The 23,657-nt window shown below is 35.0% G+C and overlaps 1 protein-coding gene across 1 annotated transcript in view; it reads left to right on the top strand.

The window, feature by feature from the left end:
- Positions 1-23,657, top strand: part of RYR3 (ryanodine receptor 3) — a 210,869-nt gene that overhangs the window by 182,469 nt on the left and 4,743 nt on the right. Inside the window, exons 86-99 of the mRNA XM_050897083.1 lie at positions 341-469; positions 840-944; positions 2,091-2,172; positions 2,489-3,813; positions 7,277-7,335; positions 9,664-9,832; positions 10,476-10,562; positions 12,940-13,137; positions 13,731-13,861; positions 16,560-16,602; positions 17,186-17,313; positions 18,249-18,309; positions 19,394-19,540; positions 21,500-21,634. Coding sequence (XP_050753040.1) covers positions 341-469; positions 840-944; positions 2,091-2,172; positions 2,489-3,813; positions 7,277-7,335; positions 9,664-9,832; positions 10,476-10,562; positions 12,940-13,137; positions 13,731-13,861; positions 16,560-16,602; positions 17,186-17,313; positions 18,249-18,309; positions 19,394-19,540; positions 21,500-21,634 — 2,799 coding nt within the window. The remainder of the gene's footprint in view (positions 1-340; positions 470-839; positions 945-2,090; positions 2,173-2,488; positions 3,814-7,276; positions 7,336-9,663; positions 9,833-10,475; positions 10,563-12,939; positions 13,138-13,730; positions 13,862-16,559; positions 16,603-17,185; positions 17,314-18,248; positions 18,310-19,393; positions 19,541-21,499; positions 21,635-23,657) is intronic.

Genomic DNA, 23,657 nt, shown 5'->3' with positions numbered 1-23,657 from the left:
TATAAATTCACATTTTACTGGAATCAAATGTGAAAATCCTCTCTTCAGGGATATCTAAAATAAAGAGTTCTGATTTAATTTATTTCATCTCTTCTTTCCTTTTAAAATAGATGACCTTTCAGAATTCTGTCTGAAACAAGAAGTTTGTTAATTTATTTCATTGTTCACTTCTGCAGGCAGCATAGTTAGATAAAAATGCAAAAAGTTATTGTAATGAGAAATAGATTGACACAGAAATACTAAATTTCATCTGCTGCTGATTCTACTTTTGGTGATACAAATGCAGGCAGTAAATACTGCATACAGAATCCAAAATTAGAAAATGTTGTTTTCTTCTTAGGAATCAATCAGTGACTTCTATTGGTACTATTCAGGAAAGGATGTCATTGATGAATCAGGACAACGTAACTTCTCTAAAGCTTTGGCTGTCACCAAACAAATATTCAATTCCCTTACAGAATATATCCAGGTAAACAAAATGTTTTGCTCAAGGTACTAACAGTGAAGTTGTATGATTACATGGCCTGATCATGTCCTATCATAAATTTGTAAATACTTTGGCTTTGTTTTTCTTAATTTTTATAAAGTTACATGGGATCACTGGCCCAGTGTAAAGTTAATACTAAAACATGTGAATGGCTGCATATTTAACATGATACGATCTAATATTTATGCACTAGATAACAAAGAGACCTTGGAAAGCTTTCTCACGTAGCTTCATGGAAGCCTGAAGTTTCTTCTTTTACTTTTTCAGGGAGAAACCCTAGGAAAGCAAATTTTTTTATTTGTTTTGTTTTATTTTATATAAATAAAAAATGTGTTTTTCTTAATTTTTTTAGGGCCCTTGCATAGGTAATCAACAGAGTCTGGCTCATAGTAGGCTGTGGGATGCAGTTGTTGGCTTTCTTCATGTCTTTGCCAATATGCAGATGAAACTTTCACAGGTATTTTCAGTAGTCAAGTAATCCTTCTTTGCATATGTTTATAAGTTACAGTCAAGTGAATGTTGAAAGCTGTAAAGCAGTTAATGTGCTGATACTCATTGGTTGTGCATGGGCCTGTTGTAACGTAGAGGTCCAAGACTGAATCTCAGGACTAGCATCTTCATATCACTCCTCTTAGCATTAATCATCACTGTGCACTCACCTTTTCTAATATCACACTCACTGCTTCCAACTCAATTATACCTTTCTGATAATGAAGGTGGCAATTTGGTCCCTTCCTCCCTGTTGCCAAAACCTGATGATCTGTCAGAGCAGAAGCACCATTAAAAGCATGGTTCCCATGCTACAACTAAGTAGGGCAAGAGAAAAGCTGGGAAAAATTCAAAGAGGGAGGGAATGTGAGTCAGTCAGCTTGTCCAGTTAATTCATCACAGGCACTGAGCAGGAGGGCAACAGGCAGTGTTTGTTTCACTGTGCAGGGCATCGTGGAGTCCCACCCTTCATCACAGTTTCAGGCTGCTATGTTCTTTTGCGACTTCTGCTTAATGTACCTATACACTCAAGCCACTAGGCCCTGAATGCAACAGTGCAGAGAGTAATTTCCTCACTCTTATTCAGTGTCTCTGCTACACTCTGACTTACTCATAAGATTTCTTCCCACCCTACAGAAGTATATCAGAATTTTGAGGATACTTAACAGTTTTTAGGTCCTTAACGTTGGTCACAAATCCATGTTAGACTTATGTTCCGTAGTTAAACTAAACAGTTCTAGTTCTGTTTGAGTGGTAATGCATTATGCCATTAAATATTCCCTGTGAAGTGAGAAAGGATGGATTCTTTCTGAGATGAATACTGCCAGATCTGTGGAGTAACCAATTTTGTGAGTTTCTGCTGTCCCTTATGTGCACTTTGGTACTCCTTAATGCTTTATTAAAGCTTATCTTTGTGGTATTAGTATCTCTGCTGTAGTAAGTTACCCTCATATTGTATAAGACTTCTGATAGTAATCATGATAAAATGACAATGAAATGTTGCTGAAGAATGTGAACTACATGTAGATGACCATCCTGCATACTGTTTTTTTTCCAAATGTATTTACTTTTCCAGATAAACACAAAGAAAAAACAACCTTCATTTTTTTTACAGGACTCTGCTCAGATTGAATTGCTTAAAGAACTGCTAGATCTGCTAAAGGATATGGTAGTGATGCTCTTGTCACTGCTTGAAGGTTGGACCTGTTTTTCTTTATGGTCAAATATGATTATCTCAGCTTCATAATGTAAAGTACGATAATTACATTAATCTTTCTAAACTGTTTTTTAATTGCCTTTATGTAATGTCGGAAAAACCTATTTCATATTTATTTAACAATTATTCTGGAATATACATAGTCATGAAAAAGAGGGCTGCTACAGAAAAGCATGTTGAAAGAAAAATTACGAAGATTTAAGAACTTTTTTTTCCTGTTCTCAGCATGAATATGAAATTTAGTTATTTAAAATGTAGCGATGCCAAATAACTTCCTGTTTTTACACACTACTTAGGTAACGTTGTAAATGGAACTATTGGAAAACAAATGGTAGACACGCTTGTAGAATCATCTAGTAATGTAGAAATGATTTTGAAGTTCTTTGACATGTTCCTCAAGTTAAAAGATCTGACTAACTCAGATGCTTTCAAAGAGCATGATCCAGATGGTAAAGGCATCATTTCAAAGAAGGAATTCCAGAAATCAATGGAGGCTCAAAAACAATACATACAGTCAGAGATTGAATTCCTGCTGTCCTGTGCAGAAGCTGATGAAAATGATATGTTTAACTATGTTGATTTTGTGGAAAGATTCCATGAACCAGCCAAAGACATTGGATTTAATGTAGCAGTATTGCTAACAAACCTTTCAGAGCACATGCCTAATGATTCACGCCTTCAGAGCTTACTTGAACCTGCGGAAAGTGTTCTTAATTACTTTGAACCATACCTTGGCCGTATTGAAATAATGGGTGGAGCCAAGAAAATAGAAAGAGTTTACTTTGAAATCAGTGAATCCAGTAGAATGCAGTGGGAGAAGCCACAGGTGAAGGAATCCAAAAGGCAGTTCATATTTGATGTTGTAAATGAAGGTGGAGAGCAAGAAAAAATGGAACTCTTTGTGAATTTCTGTGAAGACACGATCTTTGAAATGCAGTTAGCATCCCAGATCTCTGAAACGGATTCATCTGAGAGGCCCGAGGAAGAGGAAGAGGCAGAGCCTTGTTATGTAGTAGATATTGGAGATGATGAGGAAGAAGAAAAGTCCCTGGAAGCTGCTTCTGCTTTTGCAATGGCCTGTGTTGCAGTGAAGAAGAATGTTGCCAACTTTTTTAAAATGGTCACTGTGAAGAACCTAAAGAAACAATACAGGAAAGTTAGAAAGATGACAGTAAAAGAGATGGTGAAAGTGTTTTTCTCCTTTTTCTGGATCCTATTTGTAGGGATGTTCCAACTGTTCTTTACTATAGTGTGGGGAATTTTCCAGATTCTTTGGAGCACTGTATTTGGTGGTGGCCTGGTTGAAGGAGCCAAGAACATTAAAGTTACTAAAATATTAGGGGACATGCCTGACCCAACACAGTTTGGAATCCATGATGATGTTATGGAAGCAGAAAAAGCTGAAGGTGCTGAGCATGGCATCAGAGCTGAACTTGTGCAGTTTGTGCAGGGTGAAAAGGGAGAAACTGACATCATCTCAGATATTTTTGGCATTCATACAAAGAAAGAAGGTGGCTCAAAACATGGTCATGATGCTGGACTTGGAGATATTGCAGAAATCCTTGGTACTGATATCCAGTTGTCTTTGGAAAACACAGTTCGTAAGAAAAAAGGATTACAGGTATGTTAAAGATATTTTGTATTTCTTTGCAGAAAATAATAATAATACAAATATATTACTGAATTTTCTATTAGTAACTGAATTATTTGCCAGTTAACTGATTAATAAATGGTCTTGATGAGAACATACTTTATAATCTATAGTCTTTTAAAAACAAATAGGAGAGTTTACGTGGCAGAAAAATTCAGCCCAGTGTGTTTAGATTTCACTGCAGTGAATTGTTGTTATTGTTCATTTGGACTTTATTCAAAACAAAAATTGCTAGCAGCTTTCTAGGCACAGTTTTTGCTTTAAATGGTTTACAGTCTTGTTTATTCTGCATACCCTATTTTTTCACAGTATATTTCAATTACTTTTACAATCTACTTTCTCCACAATAATGCCTTATCATAACCGTCTTTCTTCTACATGCTTTACTGATCACATACAATAAAATATCCTTTTTTCCTATTATTTGAAATAATTTTGTCTGAATTTGTTGTTACTTTAATGTTTATCATATAATCATTCTTTACTTTTATTCTGTTTTATGAACAATACATTTTGTTCCACTCAGCTGAGCTAAATATAATTTATCATTCTGTTTAAAAATGGATTGAACTAAATGTCAAAACCGAAATGCATTTGTCATATTTGGAAGGCATTATGTTTCACCCTACACTTCATATCTGTTTCTACTTGTTATTCAAATATATCTTTCCTCTCATCATTAATCCACCTCTTTATGGTATGCTTTCCAGACATTTTCAGGATAAACCTCCATTGTACAACTTCTTAGTTCATTATTTCCTCTTCATTCATATGTTTTTCTCCAAGATTTGTTTATTGCCTAGATCGAACTATATTTTTCCGTTTGTTTTTCTTATTTATTTATTAATTCATTTTTATGTGTGTACTTAAAAGTGACAGTCTTTTAAAATCCTGTCTCATTTAGCATAAATGTAATGTGGTTGGTATTTAAAAATACTATTTTAACTTAAGGATCTTAGCAGATCTGAATAAATATTTTAGAATTTTCTTCAACAATTGTTGAAGTAAATATTTTACTTCAGATCTGAGTAAATATTTTAGAATTTTCTTTGCTTTACTTTTATACATTTCTCTCAGATTTGTTTGTAACTATTGATAAAAATGCTCAGTAATTTATGCAGATACTTTGAGTCGTTAATGTGAAGTCAGCTATGCAATTTATCCAGCTTTTACCTTCAATATGTTATCTAGTGAAACTTATCAAAATAATGTTTACACTCATTCTGTATTACAGAAATTGCTATTCACATTGTGTATATAAACGGCTCAAGTAATCCAGTTAGAGCACTGGATATAACTGTTAAGTAGAGCTCAAAGAAGAAACAGCAATGTGAGAATCAAAAATTCCTTTCAGGAAGTCACTATGTCTTTCTTAAGAATTTACAATAATAAAACTTACACAAATGGATAGAAACAGAAATTCACCTCTATATACTGGAAAAGCAATTGTGTATGATAAGGTCAATGACATTACCATATAGCCAGAGAAACTGCAAAATAACCTATGGAATTGTATATGATGATTGTTAGGATGTAGTTTTTACTGTGAAGCTTCACAGGAATCTGTGCTGAGAGCCATGCGGGTTCACAAATAAGAAGTGAGTAGTGAGCTAACAGAGTGTGCTGATAAATCTAAGTTATTCATAGCAGTAAAATCAAGAGCTAACTGCAAAGTTGCCTTAAAATAGCAGATGATAATCAGTGAAGTGATGTCTATGGGAGGAAAAGTTATAATTTTACGTATAAAATGTTGGATTTTGAGCTCATTGTTACTGCTTGAGTATGAAATCTTGGGAATATAATAGAGTTGTACAGAAGTATCAGTTCAATGAAAATGTCAATCAACACAGATCAAAAAAGCAAACTGAAATTTTGAATTGTTGAGAGAGAGAGAGAGGAAAACCCCAGAATATTACTATGCTCCATGAGCTCAAAGTATATCTGTGTCTTGAAGACCAGGTTCCCCCATTTAACAAAGAATGTGATAGAACTGAAAAAGGTTCAGTGGAGGTCAAAAAGTTATCAAAACTTGATATGGAACAAATCTTGTGTATGGAATTAAGTAGGTTAAGGCTCTTCAGCCTGGAAAGGAGACAACTGAGAGAGCATATGATAGAGGGATAGAGAGGATGGATAGGGATTTATTCATTCTTCCCGCACCCTACCCCTTAGAAGAATTAGGCGTCATCAAATGATCTCTGAATTACCCTCCACCAGCTTGAGATCTTAGGGGAAACTCTTTGTGGAAGAGTTACACATGCTTCCATCATGTGTACTAGATGAGGTTCCTTCCATCACATGTACTAGATGAGGTTCCACAGATAAGAGGTGAGATAGGGAAGGCAAGATTGATTTAGTAAATTCTTTTGTAAATTCTTTCACCTCTTATGTGCGAGAGAGAAGCATCCAGGTAAGTAGTGGGGGAAATGTTTAGATAACTGTATTTATGTATTAACCAGAAATGTAGGAGAATACACCAATAGAGAATTGATGTCTAAGCACTTTGAGAGAATACAGAAGAGCGTAAAGAGTTAAGATAGGTTTTTGCAAAAGTGAATGGTAACAAATTTAGGCACTTTAGATTCCGTTGTGAATCTAGGACTTCGGAGCCTCCATCTCTTTGATTTCCAGTGAAGCTTAGATACTCAAACTGCATTTGAAATGAGTTTACTTTGGTCTTGCAACACTGCGCCTAAATGTGTTTGAAATCCAGGCCCTGGCTTCTTTGCTGCAGTTAGCCATCTGTAAAATTGTATATTGGTTTTTCCTTATCTCAAGGGAATGTTATAAACACATACTTAGATGATTGTGAGGTGTGCCGATAAAGGTTTAATAAACCATCAACCCACCTAAGATAAATAGTTTGAAGAAAACATTGCGTAAGTAAAAGTTCTTTAAATATTTGTCTGTTCTCAGTTGCATCAGTTGATCTTGACAAAGTAATTGGGTTTTGTAATATCTGATAATTACACAGATCTTTTTCAGATTTTTGATGCTATCATTGATATATTATTCCTTGATTCATATTTGGAATGAGGCAAACTGATGCTCATTTTCCACATAATCGGAAACTGCACTGAGTCTTTGTGAGTGACTTCTGTATGAGGGTATGATCTGGATATAGTCACCTCATCCTCAATTGGTCACATAATCTATCTGATAACCATGTATAATTACTTTAAGTTGTTCAGTCAGCTGGGCTAGTTACAGTATTGATATACTGAAAAAGGCTATCAGAAGAATTTCTGCAGTTTCCACTGTTAAAATCTAGTCTGAGCTGTCTATTTTTAAAAATCTAACACTTTAAAAATGCAAAGTGGTATAAAAAATATAGCGTGGTAATTATTTTATTTGTTTCTTAGAAAACAGTAACTAAAGTTACCAAAATTTTATTTGAATGGATCCATTTTGACAGTTAAAATACTTTTTGCAGATATCTGAAATTGCAAAAGAAGCTGAAACAGAAAGAAAAGCAGAAGCTGAGAAGGCTGAGTAAGTTATTTTTACACAATTCCTGTTTAATTCCTTGCTACTTCCTAATGCTAGATAATTTGGCCAGAAAGAATCCAAGCAATGCTCACTATTCAAAGCACTTTATGTACAGTTTGTCTCATCAGTATTTTGAAAAGTGGCACAGTTCCTAAGAGGTGGCAGACAATCTCAGTGGGCAACAAAATGGCAGTCTGATTTTTGTGGCCCTTGAAAATTCTGCATATGTAAATCTGTGGCCATTGCCTTGTTAAAAATTCCCATAACTACCTTTAAAAATGAGCACCAGTCTTGAAAAAAACTCTGCAACTTGTCATTACTGCTATTTACACTTTCCCTACTACCCACTATAATTTTCAGGCAACAATAGTTGATCATTGAAACACAGGATTTCACTAACCCAACAATTTTTATTATTGCTGTTTTATCTGTTCTCAGGTTGTGAACTTGGCAGCAGATACATTCCTTTGTCCAGTCATCCTACATATGACTGCCTTATAAACAACTTTTAAAATGCTTACCTTGCTTTAGCAGCATCCTGCTTTTAAGAGGCATGCTGTCTTTCTGGACCTGCAGCCACATTGTAGGCTTGCAACCTGATGAATGCCCTTAAAATATTTGTAGACACACACAAAAGATCTCCTAGAGATTCTTACATATTCAAAAGCTATACATATTTTTTTAATTTGTTTTCTATTTTGCTTCATGTTTAAAATGTTTACTTCAGCCTCATTTATCTTTCTCTTCTTATCTGCCAAAGTTAATTTTTTTAAGTGTGCCATTGGGGTCAATATTTTAGGATCGGATACACTTTGTATATCTGTTACCTTTCAGGCTGCATCTAACTTACTTCTTCAATTAAAAAGTCCCCTTCTTGCACTTTATTGTCACAGAATTGTTTTGATGTGATTTGTCTCTCTCTTCAATCCCTGCAGGGATGTTAAGCACATTATTTTCATTGTTTAGAGCACTTCCGGTAATTAAAAAGTGCACTTAAACTCTTCTATGGTTTTTTTGGTACCATGTATCCAAAGAACCTGTTGATGAGTGTTACTCAGTATGAAGACAGTAACTTCAAAATAAGCAGTTTCAGAAACTGTTGTTTTATCTAGACCATGTTACAATGTGCTATTAAGTTGGTTAATAAGTAGATTGGTCAAATGACTCCTTTTAAAAGTTTTGTTAAATCATATCACTGCTTTTTTCTTTGTTGACTGATTTTGGTCTCCTGATTTAGACACTAGTAGCATATTCACCAGTGCTTCAATTTATAAATATCTAGGAATTCACCCAAAATCTCCTGTGCCACTCATTTTCTTATTTTAGGCTTTTTCACCTCTTATTTTCCATAAGCATGATCTCTTTCTACCTCTATTATTTTATTGGACTTATTTTCCCTATTTCCTGTTGTCTTCTCTTGTCTGCCATGCTTAATTCTCCTCTCAAGTACTTTCGCAGCATATTCAAATTGCCTTCAGCTTAAAAATTTGAGTTTAAATGGCTTACATTTCTGAGGCTGCAACAGGGACTTCTTTTGGTAGAAGATAAACACATTCTTAGACACCCATCATATGATTCCTGTTGCAGCAGGAGTGTGATAAAGTGAACCACATACTGCATTTCTTTATCCTCATGCCTAAAACTTTCAACCACCCCGATGCCTCAACATTCTTTTACATATATGCAAATTCAGCTTTTTTTTAGTTTAGTAACTAAATTCCCCTATTACTACATACAGTCTTGATACTTAATTTTCATAAAGGCAGTTCAGTTGTGCAGGAGGAATGACTGTCATCTTCTACATACTTTGTAAGGTGTGACCCTCTGAAGCAAACCTCCTTGTTATTACTCATTCATCTCTGTAACAACAGTGATTGCCTTGGCTGAAATGAATTAATTTTATGATACTGTGATTCAATTGTGATACTGTGTACCAAATCCCAAAAGCTTTATTTGTCTTCCTCAGCCCCAGGCTCAAGAAAGTACACGTGAACTCTTAAAATTTTTATGTTGCTTGTACTGAATATATATGTACATCACTGGTTTTGGCAAACATTATCTACTTCACACTTGGCACAGCAACTTCTGCCTGGTTTTTGGCTTTTTACCCTTTTGATCTCCCCTCAACAGCTCTATTCTTGGATATCATTTGAAACTTTTTTATTCTGGGTTTACCATCTACCTCAAGTCTTTTACTTACAATCATTTTTCTCCCAGTGTCAAAACTAACTTTCAAAGCCAAACTTTCTGAATTAGAATTCCTTCTGAATGAATGCATTTACAATACAGAAGTTTGGCTAGGTATTTTTGTTTAGATAAACTTTCTTCTAGCATGGAAGATGGTGAGAAACAAGATAAAGCAAAGGAAGTACAATCTGAGCAGCTAGAAGAGGGGAAAATGAAGAAAAAGAAGCGAAAGCATGGACAAAAAATTGAGAAACCGGAGGCTGTTATGGCTAACTTCTTCAAAGCTTTGGACATTTATCAAACAAAAATACTTGTAAGTTCTTCTTAACGTCTTTTAGTCATTGAAATTCTATTTATGTAATATAGAACACTAGTTTGATATTGAAGGGAGAAATGTCATCATAATAGGAACATTGGCATGAGTTTTCAAATGACTTGCTGTATTCAGTCTTCTGTGATTTTTGTAATACTTCATAGAGTTATACAAATAAAGTATTTGTGTGTGTAATTTCTCCTATCTTGGTCTAACAGGACAGATTAACCTCTTGAGCTCCTTGTTAGGAGCTCCCTGTTTTCCATAATCTAACTTCCAGAATCTGTAATTCTATTTTCTATAAGAGTCTTCTTAAAAGCATCAAATTATGAACTCTCTGAAACCTTCTCAAGTAGTTTATTCCAGTATTCTAACATTTCTTTTCCAGACTTCCTTCTAGAAAGTTTTCCTTAATATTCTATTTCAGTCTTCCCTGTTGCAATTTTAAGCCCATTATTTTTAATCCCACTTACCATGAAATGGGAGAATAGGCTGCCAAGAAATGCCCTTGCTCATTATAACTGGTGCACGAAGGCAACACAATTATGTATTTACTTTCTTAGAAACCTTGCTGCTGGCTTTTCTTATCTTGATATTAGCTACAGGCCACCTCTAATTATTTTTTTATTTTTTTTACTTTCAGCACTACTTGGCAAGGAATTTTTATAACTTAAGGTTTCTTGCTCTATTTGTTGCATTTGCCATCAACTTTATTCTTCTATTTTACAAGGTAAGATTATGCATTGTTCTTTAAATGTTTTTTGGTTACTTCCAGAGGAATATTTAATGATGGTTTCAAGGCTTGTTTAATAAAGCCATTATTACAAGCCCTTCAAATATGAAATAAAGCATTTAGATATGAAATAGCTAAAATAACATTTAAATTTTGTAACTAAAATTTGTGATATTAAACCTATTCTGTTTTTATTTTACTCAGGCTGAATGAAAACAGATTTATTTCATTCATCTTTTATAGTTGAGGTTGTGTTTCTAGGCAATTTTTCATTTGCTCACATAAGTCTGTTATTGTTTGGATCGTTAATCTTGTCGTGGGAAATTTGAAGTCCGACTAAAATAACTCAAATGTCAATACTGTTGCATTTTTTTATTCTCATGTTTTAAAGATACTGAGAGACTTCAGTTCACCTGATTATTCTGAATGATTATATTTCTGCTTTTTCTAAAGAACCCTACAGACTACATTCATTTTTGACTGGGAAATAGTTTATACATAATTTCAGAATCAGATTAATGTCTCAATTTAACTAGATGAGCTCATATGTTTTAGTTATACTTCATTTGTTCATAATTTTTTTTCATGCCTTTCAGGCCTGGGGTTTGGCATTTTGGGGGGAGTGCTTGCTTTATTTAATTTCTTTTTTCATATTTTTTAATGAATTTATTAATCTCTAATGAACATCAAATGTATATTTTTTCCCATTCTGTGTTTCTATGTGAGAGTATAATTCAGTTTTCATACTTATTTGCTCTATTTTCTTTGTTGTCATTGCCAATATGGTTATTAGTGACTGTTGCGATGAAGATATTTTTATACTGGGACTGGGACTGGGACTTGAATTGATTAGTATGAGCAGGCAGAAAAAATATAAAGCAAGAGAAGCCTTTTCATAGTAGGCTACAGTTCTTTTTTTGTATCACTGATGAAGGTTATACAGCCATACTTTAAACTGAATCTTAGGGTTTTACCTGAATCTAATGAGTTGTTTCAGGTTCTGGTGTATAACCCAATGACACAAAGTAGAACATCTTCAGCAGCCTTCACTAATTTTATTCCTGAATCTTCACAACCTCTATCCATGAAAAGGAGTGGAATTCACTAAAGAGAACTGCCATCCATAAAAGCTTCATTTTTTTTCCTTTCCTTACAGATTTGAAGTCCATGAGAAAAGTCCTTGTTTATCTTTATCCTGGAATCCGGCCCTTTTGATTTTCCCCTTCTAGATACAGGGTGCAAGTTGCAATAAGATGATGAATCTTGTGTTTGCCAGTATTACGTTTTCTAGTTCTGTTGTTTACAATCAAAACTTCAGAGAAGACAAGAGCAGCTGGCTAAACATTGAGTCTAGAAGTAGCTGAATCCTGATCTCAAATATCTTGAAAAGCAACTCCTACAACGCAGTTACAGTCTCAGAGACAGGGCAGGTAAAGACGCAAAAGGCTCTTGAAAACTGGGCAGAATGTGTGTGCGCCATTCCAGGAAAAAGACCATCAGGGCTATTTAAGGCTCCCTTCTTGCCTCTCTCTTTCCATCCCATATGGTTAGAGAAGATGGACTTCAAAGGTATATGCAGAAGTCTGTTTTTGTCTGTGCCAGTCCTTTCCTCCCCACTCTCTTCTGCTTTTCATTGGGTCTTGTGGGTCAGCCAACAATCCATTATATTGCAGAGCGAGGACTAAAGTTTGTGTTTATCAGTACAAGTCCATCTGTCATAGATAGGAAAGGGTCAGTGGGAGCCAAACAGGACTGAACACGGCTTCAGCTTTCAGATAAAGCTGTCAAAAGAAGGGCACTTAGGGCTTTTATTTTAAAGGCCAGGTTTTTAAAGTTGCTGGAAGAATTTAGGGCAGTATGTCAGCTTTATGGCTTGGGGTATTTACGAAATACTGATTAAATACTGTATTAATTTGTAAGCTCTAAACTAAGTAATGAAATAAAAATTTATGGACAATGTACAAGTTGATAACATGAGGACTTTGTTTCTTTCTAGACTCTAGTAATCAGGAACAACATAGATTACAAAACAAACCCTAAATTCAGTCATATTAGATAACCCTGTCATTGCTTTGTTCTTCCAAGAAAACATTTTTGCATAACTTTTTCATTGTTTGTTTTGGTTTTGCTATGGCACTGTTAAAGGAGAGATTTGTAAACTGTCATATGTCTGTACTTGCTTTTTCTAGATTCTCTTTTCAGTGACATGAGATGATGTGGAGACTTCTGCTGTGAAAATGAAGGACATTACTGTTCAAAGCTAATGGTCTATCATCTTCCCATGAGCAGGCTTTGCAAACGTCATTTGTCATTATAGTAAAGGAAAAGCTTTTATGTTTATTGTGTGTTTTCAATGTGCTTGAATTTCTCTCAGGTGACAGAAGAGCCACTTGATGAAGCAGAGGAAGACTCTAATCTCTGGAACTCTTTTGATGAAGAGGAAGAGGAGGAGGGCATGGTGTTTTTTGTTTTAGAAGAAAGTACAGGTTACATGGCACCTGCTCTCAGAGCATTGGCAGTTATTCACACTATCATCTCCTTTGTCTGTGTGATTGGATACTATTGCTTAAAGGCAAGTTCTGAATCTTATTACTAATCTAGTATTTGTTAAAGAATATCGGCTATGTCCCAAAGTGATTTTTGGAGCTAATACTGGAATACCTACTTGTACCTAGTTGTTTACAAATTCTCACTATTCAATATGTAGATGTTTTCCTCATGTACTCAGTCTGGCAGAGATGGAGTTAACTTTCTTCATAGCAGTGTGTGTGTGTTTTGGATTTGTGGTTAAAACAGTGTTGGTAACACACCCGCCTTTTGGTTATTGCTGAACAGTCCTTGCACAGTGTGAAGGCTTTCTCTTTGCTTTACCCACTCTGTGCGTCCCCCAGCGAGTACGTTGGGAGGGGGCGGGAAGCTGGGAGGGGGCACAGCTGGGACAGCTGACCTGAACAGACCGAAGCATATTCCATACCATGTAACATCACGCTCAGCAATAAAAACTGGGGGGTGCTTGACTTCCAAGGTGGCTGTCTGCTTGTAGAAGGTGCTAGTGTGATGTTTGGTCTTATATGGTATTATAGAAGTACTTAATAATGGAGGTAGATATCATGGTTTCTAAAAACATATAAACCATGACAAAGATGTCCACTGTCATTTTCATAGGTCCCTCTGGTTGTATTCAAGAGAGAAAAGGAGGTAGCTAGAAAGCTCGAATTTGATGGACTATACATAACTGAACAGCCATCTGAAGATGATATTAAAGGACAATGGGATCGCCTGGTTATAAATACTCCGTATGTAAAACGAAATGGTTATATGCAAACTGTTTATAAATATTATAGCTCATTAAGCCACTGATCTAGAACCTTCCCTGTCCACCTGCCACCTAGTTCATCTAAAAGAAAGGCATTTTTTCACCTTATATTGGATGCTACAGTAGTAGTTTCTAATGTGAAATCCTGTATTATCTGTTTATTTAATAAATACTATCATAACATTTATATTCCACTTCCTTTTCATTTTTCTAGGGTTTGCAAGGATTGTGCATCTTACCTCACAAGCTCTCTCCAAGACATTTCACATATTAGTCACTACTGAGAAAGTTTTAAAAAGATAACTTCCATCTTTTTCAGTGACTCAGTTTCACATTCATATTCTGTAGCAGTATTCTCCTACCTTTCTTTCCCACTTCTTGCTAACAAAATTTGTATATGACAAGAGAAGTAAATCTAGTGTAAAATAGCAATCCAGAATTTGAGTAGGTCTGACAGGAATTACTGTCAGGTTGTATGCATTAGCAAATACTGTAGTAGTCATATGCTGATTCTAGGAGACTCACCTGCTGTTCTGTGAGTGAATGATACAAGTGTAGGCAAGAAAAAGAAAGTATCAGTAAGCTGCAGCAGTCTGTAGGAGTGACACAGAGAAATATAGCAAGTCAACTCTCTTCTCTTGAAACAATGCCTTGTCTACAGGCTATTTTTCAGAATTTACTCTTTCAAAACAACTAGAGTCATGTTTTGGTACTAGTATACCTAGGCTTAGATTCCTGTCTTTCCCTAATAGTATCATAATTTAAGGACAGTAACAGAAAGCTGGAAAAGAACAAAGTTATTTACAAGTCATAAAGTAGTTGTGGCTAGTACATGCAGGGATAAGTAAGTATTTGATAAAAACAAGCCAGCAAAAATAATCAACTAAATGCAACAGAGTTACAATATGCTGCCAAATAGCCAAAATACCTATTTTATCAGTCATACTCAATTTTTGTACATTATAAGTAGTGCCCTTAGTACTTTCATTAAAATTAGAATGTTTCAAATATCGGAAATTCTTGAATGCTTTGTTTTCCTACACCTGAATTTTAAGATTTTTCCTTAATTTCAGTTAGAAATACAGACTAGCACATATTATTAAAGTTGTAATATAAGGTAATGGGGAAACTGGAGAGCTTGCTTAATTTCCAACCCGTTTCTTTAACTATTGATAGCAAGCTATCTAGACATCCAGTAAGTTTATCCTCAGCAAAACCAAGCATGAATTAATGAGATATATTGTCAGCTTATCCCAAACGACATGCTGTACAGCCTGTTCTCAGCATGTTGCACTATCTACTGAAGTGGAATAAAAGATTCAGGCTAATTTACGCAGACTAATCCTTCCGCCGATGTGAACTGACTCTCGAGGTTTAGTGCGGGTATTGTACCATCAGGATAACCACTGCTGGAGGGTACCCAGTACTGTGTGTATACTGAAATGTCCTTTCTATAAGTGAAAAAAAAGTAATTAAAAAGGCAAAAGAGGTACCCTGATAAATGCAGCACCATTAGATGTTTGTGGTAAAAGGGATAGACACAAGCTGTACAATTTTGTAGTGTTTCCTGCTAATTGGCATTCTTCAAAACTGACATAATATACAGTAAGACCATCAGAATGAGGAATTCCTGGGCACTGCTATTCATAAGACAGTTCAAGAACAGTAAGTTTTATGATCAAGTTGAAGATCAGGTAAATGTCACTGATAAGAGAGAACACTATCTTTTTTCTTGCAGGTCAAAGCTGATGTATTTCCTAGTGTCTGTTGTAAGATCTCCTCTGGATAAAACTGGTTGCTTATTGAAGCGTCATGGTTGCTCACTACTCTCAAAAAAAGCAGGGAATTTTCAATACAAGATACTCTGACACTTCTTCAATATTTAAGATTTACTGCTTCATTTCTTTCTCTTTTGTATACACAACAGCTTTTCTTTTAGTTACCAGTGTGAGCATGGCTGCTCAGAGGCAGATGATGCAAAATGCTCTTTAGCTGAACTGTCTTACAGCTTTAGAATTATAAATGTTTTTTACCTTGTCTTGTTCTGGGATGTCAGAGCCAGTAACAACAATATGATACACCTGAGAACAAGATTACCACTAACCCCTGTTCTTGCCAAATGACCTTTGCAATTTTCTGGGGTTTTTTAATTATTATTTGAATTTTAATTTGATGTTGGCAAACTGTCCACTGGTTCCCAAGTGTTCAGCCTCTATTTCAAATGTAATCCAGTGAACTTAAAAAGTATTTATGCTACAAGACTCTCTTATTTTCCTCTGAAAATCATTGTCTGTATTGATTTCATGGCTAGGAGCAATAAAGTATTTATTTAGGAGATGAATGATATTACAGTGACTACCCTGCTACTATTGAGTTGTTAGGTTCATTAGGTGATAATATTTAGCCTGCTGCCCTTTTGTAGCCAATCATATTTGTGCATGTGAAAAAGAAAAGAAGGGAAAAAACCAATATGATATTGCAGCGAATGATGATTAATAACAGCTGTTGTCCACATGGAAAGAAACCGTTCTCGTAACTTGAAGTGCAGTGTGTGAGTGAATGAAATTGTACCAGAACCTGCAGTGATCAGGAACATGGTATTTTCTTTTTTTTTGGTTGTTTTTTTCTTTCCCCTCACAAGTTAAATAACTTGAAGTATCTTTGCCTTATCTATGTAGGTCCTTTCCTAACAATTACTGGGACAAATTTGTAAAACGGAAGGTAGGCTTTTTATATTTCTATTATGTTAGTCATAGCAATAATCTACTCTTCAGTTAATTTGGATATCTATGTGTAATATACTTCTGTACACATAAATATACAAATAATTGAGAACTGAAATTTGTTTTATGGAAGTCATTGTTGTGGTAAATGTCTCGGTGAACCGGCAGCTGTAGCGTAGGTGGGAGGAGGGAGGAAGACAGAAGGCTGTGGTTTCCTTCCTAGACTCAGGCATTTGAAATAACTTTGTGCTGTCAATCAGCCACGCAGGTCTAATTTACAGTCATTGTCATCTTTAGGATACAAAGCCCCCTCATCCCCCTAAAAAAAGAAAAACATGCCAGCTTAAATGATGGCAAATTATACATAAGCTTTCAGATAATAGCCTTTAATGCTTCTGTTTTTCTTTTTTATGCTCCTCCTGCCTGGCTTCCTGGGAGTTCTGACTGTTCTAGTAGTGTTAATTGTGAAAGACTTTTTTTTTTTTTTTTTTTTTTTAATTTCTGACAACTGCTGGCTTAAAGTAGGGTGAATGTCACTGAGGTCTTTCTCTGAGAAAAAGCTTCTCTTCTTCCATTTTTAGGTTATTAACAAGTATGGAGACTTATATGGAGCAGAGCGCATAGCAGAACTTTTGGGTTTGGACAAAAGTGCCCTTGATTTTAGTCCAGTGGAAGAGAGCGAACCAGAAGAGGCATCTCTTGTATCATGGTATGACTTCTGAACTTCACAGACAAATTATGTGTTGGCATAACTTCACCGTCACAGATAAAAACAGATTTTATATTGAAACTGTAGTGATGTTTTCCTTGGCATGGAAAATTCAAATGGATAAGTCTTCCTAGTGTGGAAGTAAAATAAAAAAGCTTTTTGTTTGTTCTAAAACATACTTATACTTGTGTTATAAAAGTAAGGAAAAAAATCAACGAGTTGATGCTGACTGATATCGTTGGGCACTCTTTTAAACAATAATCAATGCAGCATTTAAAAGTTCTTTAGGTTTTATAACAGAGTTAGTTTATAAACCAAAGCACAGAAAAAGTATTGATAACAAAAATCTAGATGCCAGGTATCTAGAAAAAATTCAGAGATGTTTTCCTGACTTAATCCATCAGTGAAGATGAGAGTTTGAAAGTATCCAAGTCCCAAATGACTTAGGCTCCTACAAGAGTTTGGTTTCCTTGATACTTTAGGCACACAAGAAGAAGGATTTCTGTTCGCATGTCATCTAATGGCTAATAAAATATTTAGAATCTTGCAGAAGGCATTACCTTTTCTCTTGGTAATTTTGGCAACATTTTACACTAGACAGAACACTTATCTCTTGAATTCAAGCAATTCAGGTTCCACATTTCACTACTTTTAACACGCATTTTAATTTTTGTAAGTCTGGAATATGCAGTATCACTCCTACTGAAATTGTTCCACCAGTTTCAATGGTTTAGAAGCTGTGTATGGGTGCTCAGAGTTAATGAATACTCTCTGAAAAATGAAGCACCTACATCACTCAAAAAGTAAACAGCTAATGTCTACCAACACCTTCAGCAAACAAATGTGAAGTGCCAAACCTAGTTTGTTGTTTATACTTACAGAATTCAATACTTAATTTTGACATTGATGCATTTCAAAAATTTTGTATTGCCTAGGTTAAGCTCCATTGATACAAAGTATCACATTTGGAAGCTTGGAGTTGTTTTCACTGATAATGTGAGTATGTTACCCTAGAAGAATATGCTTTGATTTACTCTAAACATGATTGTATGTCTTCCACCATCTGCTTTTATTTTAAACAAACAGACACAAATAATATTGCATTACAGAGCCATTTTGAAATAGTTTTTTCTGTCTTATGTTGTAGCAAATTGCTTTAATTTATGTTAGAATTTTCTTTTTGATTCTAAAGGGCAATATGCACCTCCTCACCATTAATACAATGTCAGCATTTTGTTAGTTAATGGTACATTAATTTAATTTTGTAGAAATCAATCTAGCAACCAAAGGTGTCTTTTCTAAAATCAAGCACAGTCTACAGAAAGTTATCCTTTTCCATTCTTGAATCATCTGTTTGACATGGTTGGTTAATTCTTTTCTTTCATACCTTCTCCTTTGAAAGGACCATGCTTATATTAAAATTCCTTTTTTTGTGAATCCTCTTTTTGCATCCTCTTGAGCATTCCCAAACAAACAAGGCAGCCAAGGTGAATCAAGTGAAGATGTATAAATTCATTGTGCACTGAAAGCACACTGAGCCATTGTTCTTCAATAAGAGCTTTCACGTCACAGTGGCTTCAGGTTCACTGCTTGTTAAAAGAATAAGCTGTATTATGTGCCTTAGGTTTTCTGGATGTCCTGGTTGACGTGGTCTGAGACTTAAACAGAGTAAAGTGTCTCAAGAGTAATACAATGCATTTTCTCTCCTCCAGAATCAGTATTAAAATTTAAAGTACTATGTAACAAGCTCCCCAGCCGAAAACAGTTTTAAGGTAGGGGATTTTGATGTTAGTAACATATATGCTGAAGACTGTATTTAAATATCTAAAGATAGAGGTCTCATTAGCATAACTAAGCAACAAACACTCCTTAAATGAACAGTGGAGATGATAAGAGACAGAGTAAGACAGTCTTTTTGAACATATAAAATAGAGCTATTACATTCAGACTGTGATTCAATCCGATCATGATAGTATTACTTTATTTTATAACTGGAGTGACTAAAAGCAAGCGATATTCTGGATCCAATAATGCACATTAGCACCTGCTAACATTCTGCCACTTTTCACTTTCTCTGCAGTCGTTTTTATACTTAGCTTGGTACACGACTATGTCCATCCTTGGGCACTACAACAACTTCTTCTTTGCTGCTCATCTGCTGGATATTGCTATGGGTTTCAAGACATTGCGAACCATTTTGTCTTCAGTTACTCACAATGGCAAACAGGTTAGTGCTACATGCAAAGGTTTGAAAATGAATGCGTTTTGTAACAGTACTGGAAAAAATCTCGTGGTACCTAGGAAATACTGGAATGCAATCCATTTTGATCATGATTGGATTAAAGAATAGATCCCATTGTGTCTTCTGCAGCACATTTAATACATGTTAAATCCTATGAAATTATAATAATCCATACCCACTGTATAGCTGATAGCTGAAGAAGTTTTGTACACAATAGAAAAAAGCATCATTTTAGAAAAAGACAAGAATATGAATTATGACATAACCAGCTCCTTCTCTATGCTCAATGATGAACTGATGCTGGTAACTAATAAGAATTCACAATCTCTCCTTTGCTACAGCAGTGATAATGATCTGGGCGCTGAGATTTCAATACTTAGCTAGTAAGAATGTGCTTACAGGTATGGGCATTCTGCACTGTGGAATATATTTGTATGTCACTTTGTCATGCAAAAATCAGATTAATAAAATCTACTTCCAAAACTAATTGTTGAAAGCTATGCAGGGAATCATTCTCTGATCTCTAAAGGCTCTGAGTTCCTAGCTAGCATACCAACAAAACCAAGCTTTTCACTAACACACTTTTTAACTTACATTTAAGAAATCTAACAGAACTTCCCCCAAATTTAATTTCAAATATACACATTCCATTCCTTCTCAAATGCAGTAACATATATTCTAAGCCCACTCTTACATCCTGTTAGACTTGTCAAAACACTTTAAACCACATAACGTTTTGGAAGAGGCATAAGAATATCCCCTTAGCTTAACTCTGATATATCCTTTGTGTTTGCTTAATCCTTTCTTTCAGCAAAAATTGACCAATGGAAGTTTCTTCCCTTATCAGGAAAGTAAGTTTCTAAAATAGTACATATGAGAATGTTTTCAGTATCATCGCACAAACAAATGAAATCTCTGTTTTTATCCCCTTCATTTTCCTCCAGGATGACCAAAGTCGTATTACTTTTAATGTAATGATTGATATATTTTCTTTGAGATTTTTCTAAAAGTAATACTCAAAACTGAGCATAATTGACAAAACTGTTCCAGCTCAAGACCACAGCTTTTAGTATAGATTCTTAACAAGCGAAGATTAGTTTTTCTAATCCTGTTGCTTTTCTTGCTAGTCGATATGAACACTGAAAGACAGCTGCAGATTTTTCAGTTGAAATGTTCACTTTGGGAGCATACTTACAGATCTGCAGAAAGTGATAAACTGACAATCAGCTCGTTGTTCAATACTCTTACATTTCTTTTAAAAGAGTAATACCAATTTTTGCGCTTTTTAAAATATGTAGCCTTCAGTAACTCCTCTCCACAGCTGCATCTTCTAATGCCAACTCCTACCTACAATATAATCTAGTCTTATTAACTGCTAAACTTTCTCGCCTAAGGATTTTATTCACTTAAAAGCAGGACCTGGAAATTACTCTTTGGTTATCTAAAAAATTTTCTATCCACTTTATCGATGACTTTGCTAACCAGCTTTGGAACAGAAAATAGACTATGATAAGTCATGATAAGTCCCAGTTGAAATTATTTATCAAATTAACTAAACGGGTTTATTTTTTATCATTTTATTTTCACTGTATATCCAGTTTTTCAAGTTACTAGGATTTAACTTTTAAGTTAAATAGTGGAAACATTTCTTCAGTGATATATATAGTTTGTATGCATATAGCTCAGAAAGACGGAAACAACTTCAGTTTCTTGATACTGTTTTTCCCTTTGATTTTCACGTGAGAGCAGGGTAAAGTAACACCTCTACGCTGATGCAAGCAATAGGGAGACCTCAAAGCTATCATAACTGCTGTCTTTAGTTTCCTTATTGGGAAAGGTACAATATGATGCATTTTCAATACTTAAGGCAATACACTGAGCTAGCATATCTCTTCTGACAGAATGAAATTGAAACCTACTTTCATGTCATGTCTCCATATACAGCTTGTGCTTACTGTAGGACTCCTCGCTGTAGTAGTATATCTTTACACTGTTGTGGCGTTCAACTTCTTCCGCAAATTCTACAACAAAAGTGAAGATGAAGATGAACCAGACATGAAATGTGATGACATGATGACGGTAACTAACATCACTAGCATGCTTCAAATTTCATCCTGAATTTTCAAATGGATACTTAAGATAAAATGATAAGCAAGGAGGGATGTTTTTGTTGTTAAATTCATGGGTCCCTTCTTCTTGCTATATGTCATTTTGAAAATGTGAATGGTCTTGAAATTCCCTCTGCATTCTCCAATGGTCTAAACTCAAGAGTAGATAGGTGACACTCACCAGTATAGGAAGATATTCTGGATTTTTCTCCTAAATACTGTGGTATATGATTTGCTGCAACGCTTTTACATGTGAAGATGGCAAACCCTTAAAGTATATGGAAGAAATTTCATGACAAACTGGTCAGCTCTGCAAAAAGAAGTTGTGTTGTTGCAGCACAAGTAAACACAATTTGTTCCCAATGTTTGCAAGTGTGCAAGCTCTTCCTATCCTTATTTAGGTTATATGAAGTATATGATATTATTAGTGCTAGTTATAAAAGCCTGCTCCAAACTGCTTACAATTACTAATTTAGTCATGAAGTAAGAAGTCAAGGGTGAGTAGAGAAGGGGGAAATTAAAACTCACTACAGGTGATAATGTAATGCTACTAATTTCCCTTCTGATTTCCACCTGTTGCCACAGAATGTTATTTATGTCATATTAAAAGATACTCTACAAGTACGTATTATGGTATGAAGAGGATTTTGATTTTCTTACTGTATACAGAAAACAGCACAAATTCAGGTATTAAAAATGTAATATTCTGAGTTTGTGGCCAGCTCGTTTCTTCCATGCAATAGTCACTCTCTGCTCTGTGTTACATGCCAAAGATGGAATAAAATACCTCAGAACAGAGGTGTGTCATAGACTTCACAAAATGATCTTCCCTATTCTTGAACTTTCTTTCAAACACTCAGTGCAAGTCAGATGTGCAGATGATAGAAATTATGAAAACTGCCCAAGCAGTATTATTTAACTGGTCCCTCTGCGAGCTGGATATAATGGTCTGGTCAGAAAGTAGATGTAGGAGTAATTGGAATAATGACACTATATTACATTTTAAACCGCTCTACCAAGTGAGGTAAATCAATTCCATGTTACATTTTTAAGTAAGATTAAACTAGTACCAGTATCTTACATCAACAGTAAAGTTGCATTATAAAAATGGATGTATAGTTCTGTTTAGTGTTTGCTTATGAAAGACCAGATTTGTCAGGTTTTATGCTGATTATTTAACACCAGCATTGCTGTCTAATGTGACTTCAGAACACTGTCTCGGCTTAAAGATCTCTGTTGTTTTTAACCCACATTGTGTGGCTGAAGGTGGTTTACAAGATTCTGTAGATGATTCACACAGGAACATCAGTAGTATATCACTCCAGCAGAAGATTCCATTCTAATATGCTTACATAGCTTAAATATCCAGATTTTTAAAGATTTTTCCATGAAGACTTATATGTTCAAAAAATATGACACACAGCAACATTTTTGTAAAGTGATTTCTTCTGCATCGAACTGAACACAGGCTATGTTTCCCAGATCGTAAATAATTTACAATATACTAAACCAGACATCTAGTACTGCAAAATGAAATTATCCAGAAACCACCTAAACACAGATAGATCTACCTGTTGTGAATATGTCACTATTTATTTTATGGCAATATTTGCCAACATTTCTAAACTCCATTACAAGACTTTAAAAGATGTCCTCTGCTTACTCAGAGCAAGCTAGAATCTTAGAATTAATATAAGGGGTAGAATATAGTTGAATACAGTGACAAATACAAGGAAAATGCCCCCCAAATGGTCTTAGTCTGTAAGACCTAGGGAGTGAGGAGAGGGTAACAGCCGAAGCCGATTCCCCCTCTTAGTAAGTGTACTTGAAGATGTAATCACTTTAGTTAAGGCAATAAGAGGTTTTTGGTGCAGCGTGTGTGATACATGAATGATATTATGTGTTCTTTGTTACTGTAACTTGTGAAGAGAATTAGCAGAGCAGAACCATTTTAAAAAAAAAGAAAAAAAACCCAAACAGAATCAGTCATGGTA

The sequence above is a fragment of the Gymnogyps californianus genome, chromosome 5 (genome assembly GCF_018139145.2).
Source record: "Gymnogyps californianus isolate 813 chromosome 5, ASM1813914v2, whole genome shotgun sequence".
Classification (NCBI taxonomy): Eukaryota; Metazoa; Chordata; class Aves; order Accipitriformes; family Cathartidae; genus Gymnogyps; species Gymnogyps californianus.
This window is presented reverse-complemented; position numbering and strand designations above follow the sequence as displayed.